Source organism: Histoplasma capsulatum, genomic scaffold (genome assembly GCF_000149585.1).
Source record: "Histoplasma capsulatum NAm1 scaffold_4 genomic scaffold, whole genome shotgun sequence".
Lineage (NCBI taxonomy): Eukaryota > Fungi > Ascomycota > Eurotiomycetes > Onygenales > Ajellomycetaceae > Histoplasma > Histoplasma mississippiense.
This window is the reverse complement of record NW_001813979.1, coordinates 2,657,452-2,671,578: the sequence shown is the minus strand read 5'-3', so window position 1 is coordinate 2,671,578 and position 14,127 is coordinate 2,657,452. Positions and strand designations below refer to the sequence as shown.

Genomic DNA, 14,127 nt, shown 5'->3' with positions numbered 1-14,127 from the left:
TCTGATGAGAGGTCAAGAGAGTCTCGATTGCCATTGAGGGAGGAGTACGAAAGATTGATTGAAGTGGGGGAGAATGATTCAGCAAGAACCTGAGATATGGAAATGGATATGGATATAGGCAAGAAATGTCTATCTCTGAATCTAGAAGTGAATCAGATCAAATGAATGATACTAGTATCTACATCTTGATGGGAATGATGATGGATCCAACACATGGAAAAGCAGGACCAAATGATGAAAAGGCTCATACAAAAACTGGGTGGAAACGCTGATTCTGTATCAATATGGGATTGAAAGGATATTGTCAAGCAAAGGTATGATTTGATGAATCTACTGACTACGGAGTACTAGTATGTAAGTCACTGCCGCTGCTGTCGCTGTCATTGCTATTTCCTTCATCTACCGCAAGAACCTCCCCAAGAACCACCATAATGTCAGTGAAAATCATTATAAAGATCATCATCAGAACCACCACGAGATGGCCAGGATGAGATGTACCGTCAAGAATACTCTTGTCTTCCTCACTAACTGCCACCACTACTAGTAAAGAACTTCTTCAACATCAATACTAGTACTAGTTATCGCAAATCAAAGCTTCATGGATACTGAAAGGGTGAAGAATGGAAGGTGTAATGATCAAGCACAGACTGGGGCAATACAGTGCGAACCACCACCTAGGCCAGAAGGCCATAAGACGGCTGGCTTCCTGCTCGTCGCGACCAACACCTATACTTAACTACTAGTAAGCAGCGCCCATCAGCTGGGGCCTACGGTACAGAAGGACAGATTGATATGAAGAATAGAATGATAGATTCATGGATATAATGGATTTGATTGATTGATTTGGTTTTGTAAGTTTATGTATAATAGGATCTCCAGATAGATAGCATCTGTACAATACTAGTCGCAGGGGTGTGTGCCAAGCTTCTGAAGCCATTTGATCCAAAGTTGAATTAGGGTTAGTCATGTGATGTACTGACACCGGCATAAATTACCTTTTATGGGTAGCTTGACAAGGAGGAATTTTATCCGGCAAAGTTACCTCAATATTTTTTTTTTGTATGCGCAGAGGAGTGAGCGTCAAATTATATTTTTGATGGCCCGCTACCAAAACTCATGTGAATGCCTGGAACCAGATTCATATGATAGAAACCCAGCAATTGCACCAATGCGTTCATGAACTTTGACCAAGCGCCCTCCTTGTCTCCCAGCACCCGCGTCCTCGCGTTCGTTCCCTCAGAGCCATGCCACGGAAAGCAATCGATTCAAGGATCACCTCCTTGATTCGAAATGGCATACAAGAGAAGAAAAGAAGCTTTTTCGTAGTCGTTGGTGACCGCGCAAAAGATGTTATCGTCCATCTCCACCATATAATGTCGAGCGTCGACGTCAAACAGAATAAGTCGGTGCTTTGGGCTTACAAGAAGGATCTGCTTGGGTTTACTAGCCACCGGAAGAAACGCGAGGCAAAGATCAAGAAAGAAATCAAGAGAGGAATTCGAGATCCAAACACTGAGGACCCTTTCGAGTTGTTTGTAACCCTTCAGCAAATTCGCTATGTGTACTACAAGGAAACAGACAAAATTTTGGGAAACACATATGGAATGTGTGTACTGCAGGACTTTGAGGCGCTTACACCAAATCTACTGGCGAAGACTATTGAAACCGTTGAAGGTGGGGGACTTGTCATACTGCTGTTGAAGGGAATGAAGAGCTTAAAACAGCTGTACACTCTATCCATGGATGTCCATTCCAGATACCGGACGGAGGCCCACGGTGACGTGGTGGCACGTTTTAATGAGCGCTTTATCCTTTCACTTGGCAGCTGCAAATCTTGCTTGGTAATAGATGATGAACTTAATGTTCTACCAATTTCTGGTGGCAAATACGTTGAGCCGTTACCCCCAGCTGACCCTGGCAATGAGTCCACTGACTCGACAAAAAAGGAACTAAAGGAGATTAAGGATAAGTTGGCAGATACACAACCTATTGGGTCGTTGGTTACTCTAGCGAAGACGGTAGACCAGGCGAAAGCTCTTCTCACATTTGTTGACGCCATAGCAGAAAAGACTCTGCGGAGCACTGTCACCTTGACTGCTGCTCGTGGCCGTGGAAAATCTGCTGCACTTGGTGTTGCCATTGCCGCAGCCGTCGCATATGGTTATAGCAATATATTCATTACCTCTCCTAGCCCGGAGAATTTGAAAACTTTGTTTGAATTTGTCTTCAAGGGTTTTGATGCACTGGGATATATGGATCATGTCGATTATACAATCCTACAATCTACGAACCCGGATTTCAACAAAGCCATCGTGCGGGTTAATGTCCACCGGCAACACAGACAAACAATCCAATATATCCAGCCCCAAGATGCTTATGCACTGGGACAAGCGGAACTTTTGGTAATTGATGAGGCAGCTGCCATCCCTTTACCCATGGTGCGAAAGTTAATGGGTCCGTATTTGGTATTTATGGCCTCCACCATCAACGGATATGAAGGCACAGGCAGATCCCTATCTTTGAAATTAATCCAACAGCTTCGAGAGCAATCGAGGGGCGGTGCTAAGAGTGCAGATGATACCGATATCGTTGACAGGGCAGCGGGAAAGTCTGCAAAACATGGAGAAAAAAATTTCTCGGGAGGCCGGTCACTGCGGGAAATTACTCTTTCGGAACCGATCCGATATGCCCCTGGGGATTTCGTAGAAAAGTGGTTGAACAAACTTCTCTGCCTTGATGTTACACTCCCTAAGTCCAAAGTGAATACTCAAGGATGCCCTCACCCATCTCAGTGCGAGCTTCTTCACGTTAACCGTGATGTTTTGTTCTCGTTCCATCCGCTTCCCGAAAAGCTTTTGCAGCAGATGATGGCCCTGTATGTCGCGAGCCATTATAAAAATTCGCCAAATGACCTTCAACTCATGAGCGACGCGCCAGCGCATCAGCTATTCGTTCTGGTACCGCCAACTGATCCTAACAAAGTTCCAGAGCCACTTTGTGTCATCCAGGTGGCTTTGGAAGGTCGGATAAGCAAGGAGAGCGTTTTGCATGGTCTTAGTCGTGGACAACGCGCTGGGGGAGACTTAATACCCTGGCTTGTCAGTCAACAGTTTCAAGACGAGGAGTTTGCGGGACTTTCAGGAGCGAGAATTGTGCGAATAGCCACGAATCCAGATTATCTGGGCATGGGATACGGCTCGCGTGCCCTCGAGCTCCTTACCGATTTCTTCGAAGGCAAATTTTCGAACCTGTCGGAGGAAGATAATTATCCATCCGACGAATTGGTTAGAGTAACAGACGAAGAATTGGCAAATTCAAGCCTCCTGGATGATAATATTCGTATTCGAGATATACATTCTATGCCACCTCTCTTTGCGAGGCTTAATGAACGGCGTCCCGATGCTCTCGACTATCTCGGTGTTAGCTATGGTCTCACCCCCCCGCTTCTAAAGTTTTGGAAACGATCCCGCTTTATTCCAGTGTATCTGCGACAAACCCCCAACGAACTGACTGGTGAGCATTCTTGTGTCATGCTCCGCACCCTAGCAACAGGGAGTAACGACACAAGCTGGCTTGGAGCTTATGCACGGGACTTCCACAAACGTTTCCTTTCCCTATTATCATACCAATTCCGCGATTTCCCATCCATATTATCACTCAGCATCAGTGAATCTGCCAACGCTGTTTCAAAGTCCGACCCATCCTTCAAACCCTCCACTCTAACAAAAGCAGACTTGGACAAAGCGTTTTCCCCCTTTGATCTAAAGCGCCTGGATAGCTACGCAAATAATCTCCTCGATTACCATGTTATCCTCGACATGGTGCCCACGATCGCAGGCTTCTATTTCTCCGGCTGCCTTGGCGTGAATCTATCCGGAATACAACAGTCGATTCTGCTAGCTATTGGTTTGCAGCGAAAATCCTTTGACGATGCCGAGAAGGAACTTACACTAGCCGCTTCACAGCTGATGGCCATGTTTATCAAGATTGCACGAAAAGTCTCTGCCCATTTTAGGACTCTCGTCGAATGTGCTGTGGTTGAGACATTACCCGTTGCAAAGGTTGGCGTTTCTCCTAATGATGCCACTGGAGTGCACGATGATGAAGTTATCGATGATCGATTCCGACCGTTGGATGTCGGGCTTGAAGAGGAGCTAAGGGAGGGTGGACAAGAGGTCAACAGGGAACTGAAGGAAAAGCAACGGGCCCTCATCGACGCATTACCACTCGACCAGTAAGTTGCAACTATGTTTCTTTCCTATCATCTTCCCCATAACAAGAAAACAATCATCCCCCCCCCCCCTTCTAGCCGCGTTCTCGCTTTTCTGTCTCAAAATCAACGTATCCTATCCCATTAGTGTGAACCATATATGGCTAACTCACCTTTCTTTTCAAATGATCCAGGTACGAAATTGCAAACGGAGCCGCCGCCTGGGAAGATGCAGAGAAGCAAGTACGCTCCTCGTTCAGCAAAAACGGCAATATCCCCACAGTGAGCGTCAAGTCATCGAAGCCCGTGAAGCGCAAGGCTGGTGAGTCGGCTAGAGAGATTTACGATCGGGAAATCGAAAGTAGAAGGGAGAAGAAGATCAAGAAGGGCACGGAGGGTAGGAAGAAGTGAGATGAAAGATATGGGATTTCTTCTACCCCCTTTTTCCTTCCTGCTTTGGCCAAGTTCCCAATTGCAAATTTAGGTATACATATACATATATATATATTATTTTTGTGAAATGGCGGAATTTCTTTTGTTCGGATTGGGGAAAAATGAGAGACGCGATTTTATGCCTTTTTCTTCCATTGTTCACTTATTGTCGACATGTATTAATGCATATAGTTAGCATCTTTCTCACGTAGGATGATCCTTCATCTTGGTTTAACAAAAAATTTCGTCACCACACAACAGTGCTCTTCTAGAATCCCTGTCAGCTAGATCTTCTTATGATGGTTTACTATTAAATGTAAACTTTTCTTTTAACCTTTCCACCAGCTAGCTGTCTCCACTTTTGCAACAACATTCTGAGAGATTTCAAGAAGTGTTTTAAATGACAGCAAATGCCGTAATAGGAAATATAGCTGCAAGAGCTCATCAATTGGCTGCAGAGAATACTTGCTAATGATAAGGTGGAGAACTGAATACAAACAAGATAGGAAATAAAAAAAGGTGCAGCAAAGGATAAGTCTCAATTAATCGAACATCTGAAAAAGAACAAGGGTGAGTTGGGTAGTATGGAAACGGTCAAAAAGGCGACACAAAAAAAGAGTTGGATGAACAAAGGTACACAACTCTGTGATGCAACGTTTAAGATTATATCACAGCTCACTGTGGCCAGTATGCTCTTCCTTGACAGGTTTCTGCTCTGGCTCCTCTCCAGATTCTTTCTTCTGTTCTCTCTCGGCTCCGTCCTCAGGCCCTCCCTTTTCCTCCTCATCAGGTACCATACCCTCTGGCAGCTTCCTTTTGGTCCCTTCACCCATACGAATAGCATCAATCCATGCCTCAAGTTTGGCAACGCTCCAGTCGCCATCGTCCCCAGCATCATACCGTCGCCACCAACCTCGTTTGACATTAACAGCGATGACATCAATGTCGATGTCACGTGTGAGATCCAGCTTAGTCTTTAACATATCAACATCCTTCAAACTACTTGGCACAGTGTAGAACGGAAACAGGTGTGATTTTCTCAAAGAGTGTTTCTGGGAAATCTCAGCAAGGCTGCCAAGCGCCTGGAGTACTGTCGTTGAAGGAACGGAGTCAGTCGATAGATCCTCAGGCACTCCCACGAGTGCGAGGACACAAGTTCCAGTTTTCGGAGCAAGACAAGACTCTCTCAGCATTGAGTCGCTGAATATACTGGGTATAGGACGGGGCTTGGGTGATGTAGAAGATGGATCTTTAGAACTCGATTCGGGAGATTCGGTGGCTGTGGATGAAGTAGTGGCATCGCTATCAGAGGGCGTGGAAGTGGAGGTGGTGGCCTTGCCAGCTTTCGTGGTCTGCTTGGATTTGGCCTGCACGGGCTCTGGATTAGGCTCGGCTACTTGGTTGAGGAATTCGAACATGGGGTTTCTTTTCATCTCTCCATCGTAGATTATAGCTTCCTTGCTTCCACCGGGAAGTAGTGCAAGTGTAGGGAATTTGGTGATACCGAACATTTCCACAGCTGCGGTCTCTTTGCTACGAATTTGGGCCACGCTGATAGACCCATGATAGTCTATAGCCAACGATCGGAGAAGTGCACTAGTAGTGCCTTTCTCCGTGAATAGGATAGCCTTCGCAGTGTCATTGGCTTCCTTCAGCCAACTATCGAGTTCTTTATCTTTAATTCGTTTGACATGATTTGGTATCCTGTCAACTACGAAGTCAACTATGGCTTTCGCTGTTCTGGCGCCTTGGTAATCCTCGACTAGTGGTTTTCCTGGGTGCTTCGATGGCGTTATCACTTTAAGTGTAGGAAACCCTTTGACTCCCATCCTGCCACAGAATGGTTTGTTCGAATCGTCATCGCAATTAACAGCAGCAACTTTAGCTAGTCCTTGAAGACTCTTGGCCGCTTTTTCGTATGCTGGCTTCAGGTTCTGGCAATGTCCACACCATGGAGCGTAGAATCTGGAATACGCGTACACGTAATAAGATACAAGCTCAGGGAAACGTCAGGGAGGTGGGAATCTTACTCTACGATCTTGAGGATTGGTCAATTCAATTGCATTCACTTCTGATGCTATAGGAAAACTTACTGAAGCATGGTTTGACTTCGCGATCAGGTTGTCATAATTGCTCTCATCCACTTGAAGAACTGGAGAGTTTTTGGTATAGAAGCCACCAACGCTTGCCGGCAATGCCTCTAGAAATGCTGCAACCAGCAGGATGGCGGAGCTCTTTCTAAACATGGTGGGAGCTCAACTCAATCAGCGCCAAAAGCAGGACACAGTGAGTAGGTAGTTTAAAAACGCAATGATGCAAAAAAACTCATTACCAAGGAATACAGGGAAGGGAAGAGAGCTGGAAACTCAAATGCTCTTTGTTCTGCACTATTAGTAATCCTTCCAAGCCGACAATCTGTCCAAGTTTGCGCCATTGGGCAGCTTATCTTATCACCACGTGAGGTTCTGCTGACTAATTTTCTGGTTTGGCAAAGGAAGTAGATCCATCCCCCGACGCTATGCAATATATGGCGTCCTATATACACCTCTCCAATCGCGATATCAGCATTGAGGAGAGGGCGTGTCGATGCCGGTACCTATTGTTGCTATATGGTTTAAATTCACAAAGCATCAGGCCGACCAAATGCGGCTCCTCACCAAAACTATTCCTCGCGGTTTTGAAATAACCTCGTTACCTCAAGATATCTTTCTAATGATCCTCAGTTATCTATGTTACATAGATGTTATCTATTGCCGTCGCGTCTCAAGATCCTGGAATGCCTCATTCGGTAATCCCTTCAATCTATATACATTTTTGAAGTGGACTTTTCCATTCGCTCGGGAGGTCCGTAGATATCATCAAGTGAAACTCTTGGATAATGAGCATGGAATCCCACCACACGACAACTATTGGCGCGAGTTATTTGACAATATCTCAGCCAGGTATTTCCATCTTCATGTCGGCAGGCCTCAATCCATTGAGAGATACAAAATCTGGCCTAACTACACGCAAAATATTCGCACAGGTTCAAGGTTGTTTCCGGTACCGCCCTGGGAAGCCCATAGTAGCCATTCAATGTCAAAGCCAGATCGGGTTTTTGACGATTGTTTTTGGACTTACGAGGGTGGCCTAATTGCATTTGTCTCCTACGACGATATGTGTATCCTCTTGCTGGACCTGGAAACAAGCAAAACTTTTCCAGTGCCTTTTGACATAGTCCACAGAGTGATACGGAGAATACGTCTTCAGCATCGATTGCTTGTCATCGAATGGGCCGAGGCTGATGCATTCCATTGGTTGAATTCCCTGGATAGTGTCCATCGTCATTTCGCTTCATCATTCGATATTTCTGCTGTATCCCCAAGTGTTGGGTGGGACGTTACCTTTCGGAACGAGTGGAAGATCATGTTCCTTGGGCACCCCTTGAGCGATCGGGATAGATTCTATTCCTCACATAATGAAACTCATTATGTTTTATATACTTGGCAACCAAACCGGAGTTTATACACTGCCGACGAGGATGCACCTATTGAATCCTTGTTTGTATGGAACATATCAGAACCGTCGGATTACAAACCGTCAGCAGATCCTTCAAGCCTTCACAAACCCAGTTCCTCATGCCCCTTTGTAGTGGCGAAGTTTAACTTTAGAGACTTGGATTTTTACTCTGTTCGACAACGCGGAGCACCCAAAATGATAAGGTTGGACATCAATAGTGAAACTAATGTACTGGACATCACGGAATGTACAGGTCCTGGTTGCGAAATAGATCCTATCAATACGTCTTCCTACCCCTCTGCCCAAATCACCAGCATCCCTTTCCTCAGCCATGGTCCAATCTGGCGAAGGGCCCTCAAATTCCCCATTCCTCCATACCGTGGCAATACGAGCATGTACAATCGCCCTTTCCTCCGAGGATCCTATCTTTGGCCCGCAACTATTTCCGAAGTTATTGATGAAGAAGCGCAAGTTATTTTTAGTCTGCAAACTTCCATCCTGAACCACGAAGATTGCAAGAGTGCCCAGCACCTACAGCTCAAAATCCAGGCACCACACTCGGATAACAGATATTCCGTACTTGAGCCCCGCTTATTACACGAGATTGCTTTTAAGGGGTTTATTCAGGGAGATGAGCGGATTATCATTGGGGAAAATGACATGCAGGAACTTGTTATCTTACGCTTCGATCGATGAGAGTTTTGCCCCGCTGGCGCGATAAGATTATCAACCTTATAGCTGGACTATCAATAACACCAAAATTTACGTATATGATCATGCCTCCAATTTTGTCGGTTTCTCCACAATACGGCATCCGGCATCGGTTGGACTTGACGGTGTCTCGAATGGCTAAATAGATATGAATAAACAGCCGTCCATATGTGTAACATCCAACTTGGACACCATCCTTTAATGTGACTTTTTAATCTTGAACACGGGCATGGCATCCAGTTTCTGGAGACTTGGTTTGAAGCCTTCATGGAAGAGGCTGCATTTTGAAGCGATGGGCGTGGCGGGTTTATTTGATATCAGACCCCGGCTCCTTCCATTTTCCTTAGAAACTATTGCTACCAGAAAAATGCCCAGACAATAAAATAAGTGTATCGGATCTTGATTTGGGAAAGTAAGCTTCCATGACCTTTCCGATACCTATGAATCTGAATTGTGAGTCATTAACTTGAGTAAACATGTTGCATGGCTCCCCTGAAATTTCTGACATATCCTAGCGATCACAATCCTCTATGTTAATATTTATCTAGTTTATTTAACTTTCATCTCAGATGGATAGGGTATGGCGTTTTGGAAAGATTGGCTACCTCCTCATTCCGGTTTGAAGTGCATGCATGTATGGTAAGCGAACAGCAGATGAATATGTTGATCGGCAAACAACTTTGGCGAATAGGAGGCAAGGAATGTCATGGGGGATCATTTGGGTATGCGTATGGGCCGAGGAAAATATGATGTATTTATTCATATACGACTTGGAATTTAAACCATCTGGGAAGCGAGATGACAATATATGTATTAGGAGACGATGAAAAGTAATAACAGAGTTGATTTTACAAGTTTTCAACAAAGGATTTCTAAATACCAGCAGTACTGTGGCGGTGTGTTGATGGAAAAGAAAAAGAAATCTACATATTAAGAAGGGACCAAGAAAGCCCTGGCATTTCTTGTTATCCTTTCTCTATTTTCGTGTCCAATCCAATCCATTCTCGACCCCCCGAGTTGTGTCGATCTGCTTTTTTTACATATCCTCACTGGCAGTGGCACCGGTGATAATTTCAACCAGTTCACCGGTAATAGCGGCTTGACGCTGTCGGTTGTAGAGAATCTGGAACCTGTTGTCGGTGAAAACCAAGAAGGCGGTTAGGGAAAGAGTTGAGAATTGAGCAAATAAAGGGATCAAATCAAATAGTAAGGAAAATGCTTCCAACTTACTTTTGAATCATTTCCCAAGCGTTCTTGGATGCGTTCTGTAGTGTTCAAGTGAAGTTAGACTTTGCGAACTTTACAAGCAGGAAACAAACGCAAAAGATGGAATAAAAGTGCCAACACATACGTCCATAGCATTGCGGCGAGCCTAAATAGTTGCACAAGTTAGTAGATTGCGATCATTCAGCGGAAGAATCACGGAGTTCACTCATTTACTTACAGAGATCTCGCATGCATGACCTTCGGCAAGAGCCCAGTACAAGCTGTTTGCAAGAGCATACTCCCTGAGATTGGCGAGAACTTCATTTTCAACCTCGAAAGCCGAGAGGTTTGCTGCATTAGAAGTTAGTAAAGGAAAACTATTTTCAATTTTCCATTTTCAATTCTGTGTTTGCCTGTGGCGTGGGTAAGCTAGATCAGGCTTACGGGATTGGGTAATAGCCTCTTCCGAGTAGGCTTCGACAACAACGGGCTCGTAGGACTGAGCATTGACAAATTTGTTGTAGATTATCTTAACGCTGGCATAGTCGGTTGGCAGCTGGGTGATCTGGTCCGCAATGGCCTGAGCTTCAGCGAAAGTTGGGAGATCCTTCCCGACATTGGCGAAGCTCAAAATCAGGTTTTTTTCGTTGGTCCTACTGAGCTGGGCCTTGGCCTTCTCGCCGAGAACAACAACATCGGCATCAGGCTGTTCGATAACCATCCTTCTTGTAGCTTTGCTCAAGCCGGAGTGGATGCCTCCGCACAGACCCTTATCCGAACTGGCCACGACAAATAGGGTCTTCTTGCCCTCCAGCGATTTGGTTTCCGCGTTCTCGAATACGGCATTGGATGTTTGGCCGTATGCCCGCGAATCAGTCATGGCTCTCTGGGCTTTGTTAAGACGGGTGGAAGCAACAATCTTCATGGTTTTTGTGATTTTTTCGATGTTCTTGATGGACTTCAACCGGCCTTCAATTTCACGGAGTGTCGCGAAATTTGCGGCATTGGCAGGGGCGGCACTCCTGTATGAAAGTGCAGTGTCAGCCAGTAGTCCCATCATTATCTCAGTGTCAATATGCGATTCCGTGATATCCACGCTCCAATATCTATGACATTGGTCGAGTCAATTGGGAGGATGGGGGGTGGAACGTGGGCAAAAATAATCTTACCGTGCAAGAAATGCACTGCCAGCCAGGATAGCTGGACGAGCGTTTCGAGAGAGCATTGCGGGAATAGGAGTAGTCGGACAGGTTGGAGTCCTGGCAATCGAGGATAGATATAGACGATGTTGGGTGCAACACTTGAGCAGACGCCGGGCCAGAGATGGGTGAACTGCCCAAATTGGAGCATCGGAAGGAGGAAGCCACTAGGATTAAAGAAGTCTAGTGTGAGCTTGGCCTGAAGCACATTGGCAGCCAATCAGCGCCCAGCGCCCTCAGCCTCTTAAACTTCATCTGTCCTCCAGATTCTCGCCTCTTTTTGTCTTTTTCTCTGTTTTATCACGTTGTTTCAGCTTCGAAAACGCCCTCGAGATTCACCTCTCTCTCTTTCCCCCGCCTCCTCTGTCCTTGCAGACCAGCCATCCCTTTCACTTCACCATTGCTCGCCCCCTACCCTCCGTGTTCGGGGCCTTTTCCCTCCACCGTCATCTACGTGTCTCTTTTTTGCCCTCGAATTTCTCTCGCACACGCATCTGTTTGACTCGCCAACAGACCTCATACGCGGCTCAGCTGCGGGTCATGAACTCCTCAGATGATGATGTGCCCCTTGTTGGCAAGCGAAAATCTAACGGACACTCCAAGGGTAAGTTTTCTCTCGTGCACAGAGTAGTCTTGCCTTCAGGCATGGTGCCATTTTGCTGCCAAATTTTCTTATTTCACTTTTGAAGCAACCGCATATTATCAAATTACATCATTGCGATGCGCCAGCTCGTGTTTTTCCGGGGCTTGAACTGATGGCATAGCTGTTCAGCAACATTTGCGCTCTCAGATGAGCTGATTTCGAAGTCCACTGATCCGTCTGTTAGCGCATCCCCGAAGGTGAATGGATACGCGAACCCCGGATTGACCATTCGCCATGGGCCAGTCGACCCCCAGGATGCCGAGATGCATGACGCCGAAGTGAATGGGGCAGGCCTAAGCAAGCGAAAATCAAGAGGAAGCGATATGATCCGGAAGTCGTATGCGGAACCTGAGAGCAGTGAGGAGGATAAGCCATTGGTACGCCATGTTTTTTTTTAGCACACCACTGTTCTCACGACTACCCAACCCCCTTCAAAAACTGCGTCGGAAGTTATATGTCTTATAAGCAACCCAACGGCTGACTTTCCGTTAGAGCAAGCGCCGCCGCGTCTCAGCGCAGCAGAAAATGGATGACTCCGACCCTGACGACGCCCCTATCATATCTAAGCTGGCTAAAGGGAAAGCAAAAGCAGTCACCGTATCACAGTCTGCCACGGATGGTTCCCTTGGGAAAGATCTAATGGCGGAGAAGAGTAGGATAGAAGAGCGGGCCGGGAAGGAAGCGAAAGCTATTCGCAAACAAGAAAGCGCTGAAATTGCAGCAAAGAAAAAGACTCCAGCCAAGGCTACTACTACGGACAAACGTGGAAAGGGCAGGAAAGCTCTTGTAAATGGCATTAAGATATCGGAGTCCAGCGATGAAGATATTCCGCTGGCCCGAAAAGTGCCTGCCAAGAAGACATCAAAAGCTGTAAAAGCTGAGCCTGCAGATACAAAGAAAACGAAAGCCAAGGCTGCAGTGAAAAATGAGTCGAGCGAAGAACTCGAGGCGGAAGATGCAGAGGAGGAATATCGCTGGTGGGAAGATCCCGCCAAAGGCGATGGCACTATCAAATGGACAACTTTGGAACATAATGGTGTCATATTCCCTCCTCCATACGAGCCACTCCCTAAACATGTCAAGATGAAATACGACGGCATTCCAATCACACTCGCCCCCGAAGCTGAAGAAGTCGCTGGATTTTTCGGCTCCATGCTTAACTCCACCCACAATGTTGAGAACCCAACATTCCAGAAAAACTTCTTCACTGACTTCACTGCCTACATTAAGAATTCTGGCGGTGCAAAGGACCCGAATGGAAACCCAGTAGCCGTCAAGTCATTTGAGAAGTGTGATTTTAAACCAATCTTCGAGTACTATGAGGCAGCACGTTTGGAGAAAAAGAGCCTCCCGTCTGCGGAGAAGAAACGACTCAAGGCCGAAAAAGATGAACTTGAAGCTCCATACATGTATTGTATGTGGGACGGAAGGAAGCAGAAAGTTGGCAATTTCCGCGTTGAGCCTCCCGCTCTATTTCGCGGCCGTGGCGAACATCCAAAAACTGGTAAAGTGAAGACTAGGGTCATGCCAGAGCAAATCACCATCAACATTGGCAAAGAGGCCAAAGTCCCGGTACCTCCTCCCGGTCACAAATGGAAGGAAATTAAACACGATCAGGAGGGGACTTGGTTAGCTATGTGGCAGGAAAATGTCAACGGCAACTACAAATATGTCATGCTTGCTGCTAATTCAGATATCAAAGGACTGAGTGATTACAAGAAGTTTGAAAAGGCTAGGGAACTCAAGGTACGCTTATCGAAAATCCTTTTCTTGATTCGGCATTTTGCCTCCTACTAACATCTATTTAGAAACACATTGATCGGATCCGTAAAGATTACAAGAAAGGCCTGAAACACGAACTCATGTCGGAGCGGCAGAAAGCCACTGCCGTCTACCTTATTGATCAGTTCGCTCTTCGTGCTGGAAACGAAAAAGGCGAAGACGAGGCCGACACAGTTGGATGCTGCTCGCTTAAATTCGAGCATGTCACCCTTAAGCCTCCAAATACGGTTATTTTCGACTTTTTGGGTAAAGATAGCATTCGGTTCTATGACGAGGTGGAAGTGGACCCGCAGGTCTTCAAAAACCTCAAGATCTTTAAGAAGCCGCCCAAGAGGGAAGGCGATGAAATATTTGACCGCCTCACCGTAAGGATCCAGTCTTCATTCTTCTTATGGGTCTCTTTATGGGTCTGTTTGATTGACTTATTTTCCAGACTTCTGCTCTCA

General features: G+C 46.1%; 6 protein-coding genes across 6 annotated transcripts in view; 2 read left to right on the top strand and 4 right to left on the bottom strand.

Annotated features, from left to right (window-relative positions):
- Positions 1-1,244: 1,244 nt before the first annotated feature.
- Positions 1,245-4,621, top strand: HCAG_04803 (hypothetical protein; the record flags this gene model as incomplete). Its single annotated transcript, XM_001540913.1, has 2 exons — positions 1,245-4,234; positions 4,405-4,621. 2 exons carry the CDS (start codon positions 1,245-1,247, stop codon positions 4,619-4,621), a joined length of 3,207 nt encoding a protein of 1,068 aa, XP_001540963.1.
- Positions 4,622-5,310: 689 nt separating this feature from the next.
- On the bottom strand, positions 5,311-6,888 carry HCAG_04802 (conserved hypothetical protein; the record flags this gene model as incomplete). Its single annotated transcript, XM_001540912.1, has 3 exons — positions 5,311-6,607; positions 6,673-6,680; positions 6,736-6,888. 3 exons carry the CDS (start codon positions 6,886-6,888, stop codon positions 5,311-5,313), a joined length of 1,458 nt encoding a protein of 485 aa, XP_001540962.1.
- Positions 6,889-7,771: 883 nt separating this feature from the next.
- On the bottom strand, positions 7,772-7,963 carry HCAG_04801 (predicted protein; the record flags this gene model as incomplete). The annotated part of the gene is made up of 1 exon (XM_001540911.1): positions 7,772-7,963. The coding sequence occupies one exon, from the start codon at positions 7,961-7,963 to the stop codon at positions 7,772-7,774; it is 192 nt and encodes a 63-aa protein (XP_001540961.1).
- Positions 7,964-8,257: 294 nt separating this feature from the next.
- On the bottom strand, positions 8,258-8,473 carry HCAG_04800 (predicted protein; the record flags this gene model as incomplete). Its single annotated transcript, XM_001540910.1, has 1 exon — positions 8,258-8,473. One exon carries the CDS (start codon positions 8,471-8,473, stop codon positions 8,258-8,260), a length of 216 nt encoding a protein of 71 aa, XP_001540960.1.
- A 1,414-nt stretch (positions 8,474-9,887) lies between these two features.
- On the bottom strand, positions 9,888-11,282 carry HCAG_04799 (hypothetical protein; the record flags this gene model as incomplete). The annotated part of the gene is made up of 6 exons (XM_001540909.1): positions 9,888-9,981; positions 10,082-10,116; positions 10,203-10,223; positions 10,296-10,408; positions 10,502-11,079; positions 11,227-11,282. 6 exons carry the CDS (start codon positions 11,280-11,282, stop codon positions 9,888-9,890), a joined length of 897 nt encoding a protein of 298 aa, XP_001540959.1.
- Positions 11,283-11,796: 514 nt separating this feature from the next.
- HCAG_04798 (conserved hypothetical protein) overlaps positions 11,797-14,127 on the top strand; it is a gene marked incomplete at both ends in the record, with an annotated part of 2,693 nt that continues 362 nt past the window's right edge. Inside the window, 4 exons of the mRNA XM_001540908.1 lie at positions 11,797-11,860; positions 12,029-12,276; positions 12,392-13,645; positions 13,708-14,046. Of these exons, the coding sequence (XP_001540958.1) occupies positions 11,797-11,860; positions 12,029-12,276; positions 12,392-13,645; positions 13,708-14,046 (1,905 nt within the window). The remainder of the gene's footprint in view (positions 11,861-12,028; positions 12,277-12,391; positions 13,646-13,707; positions 14,047-14,127) is intronic.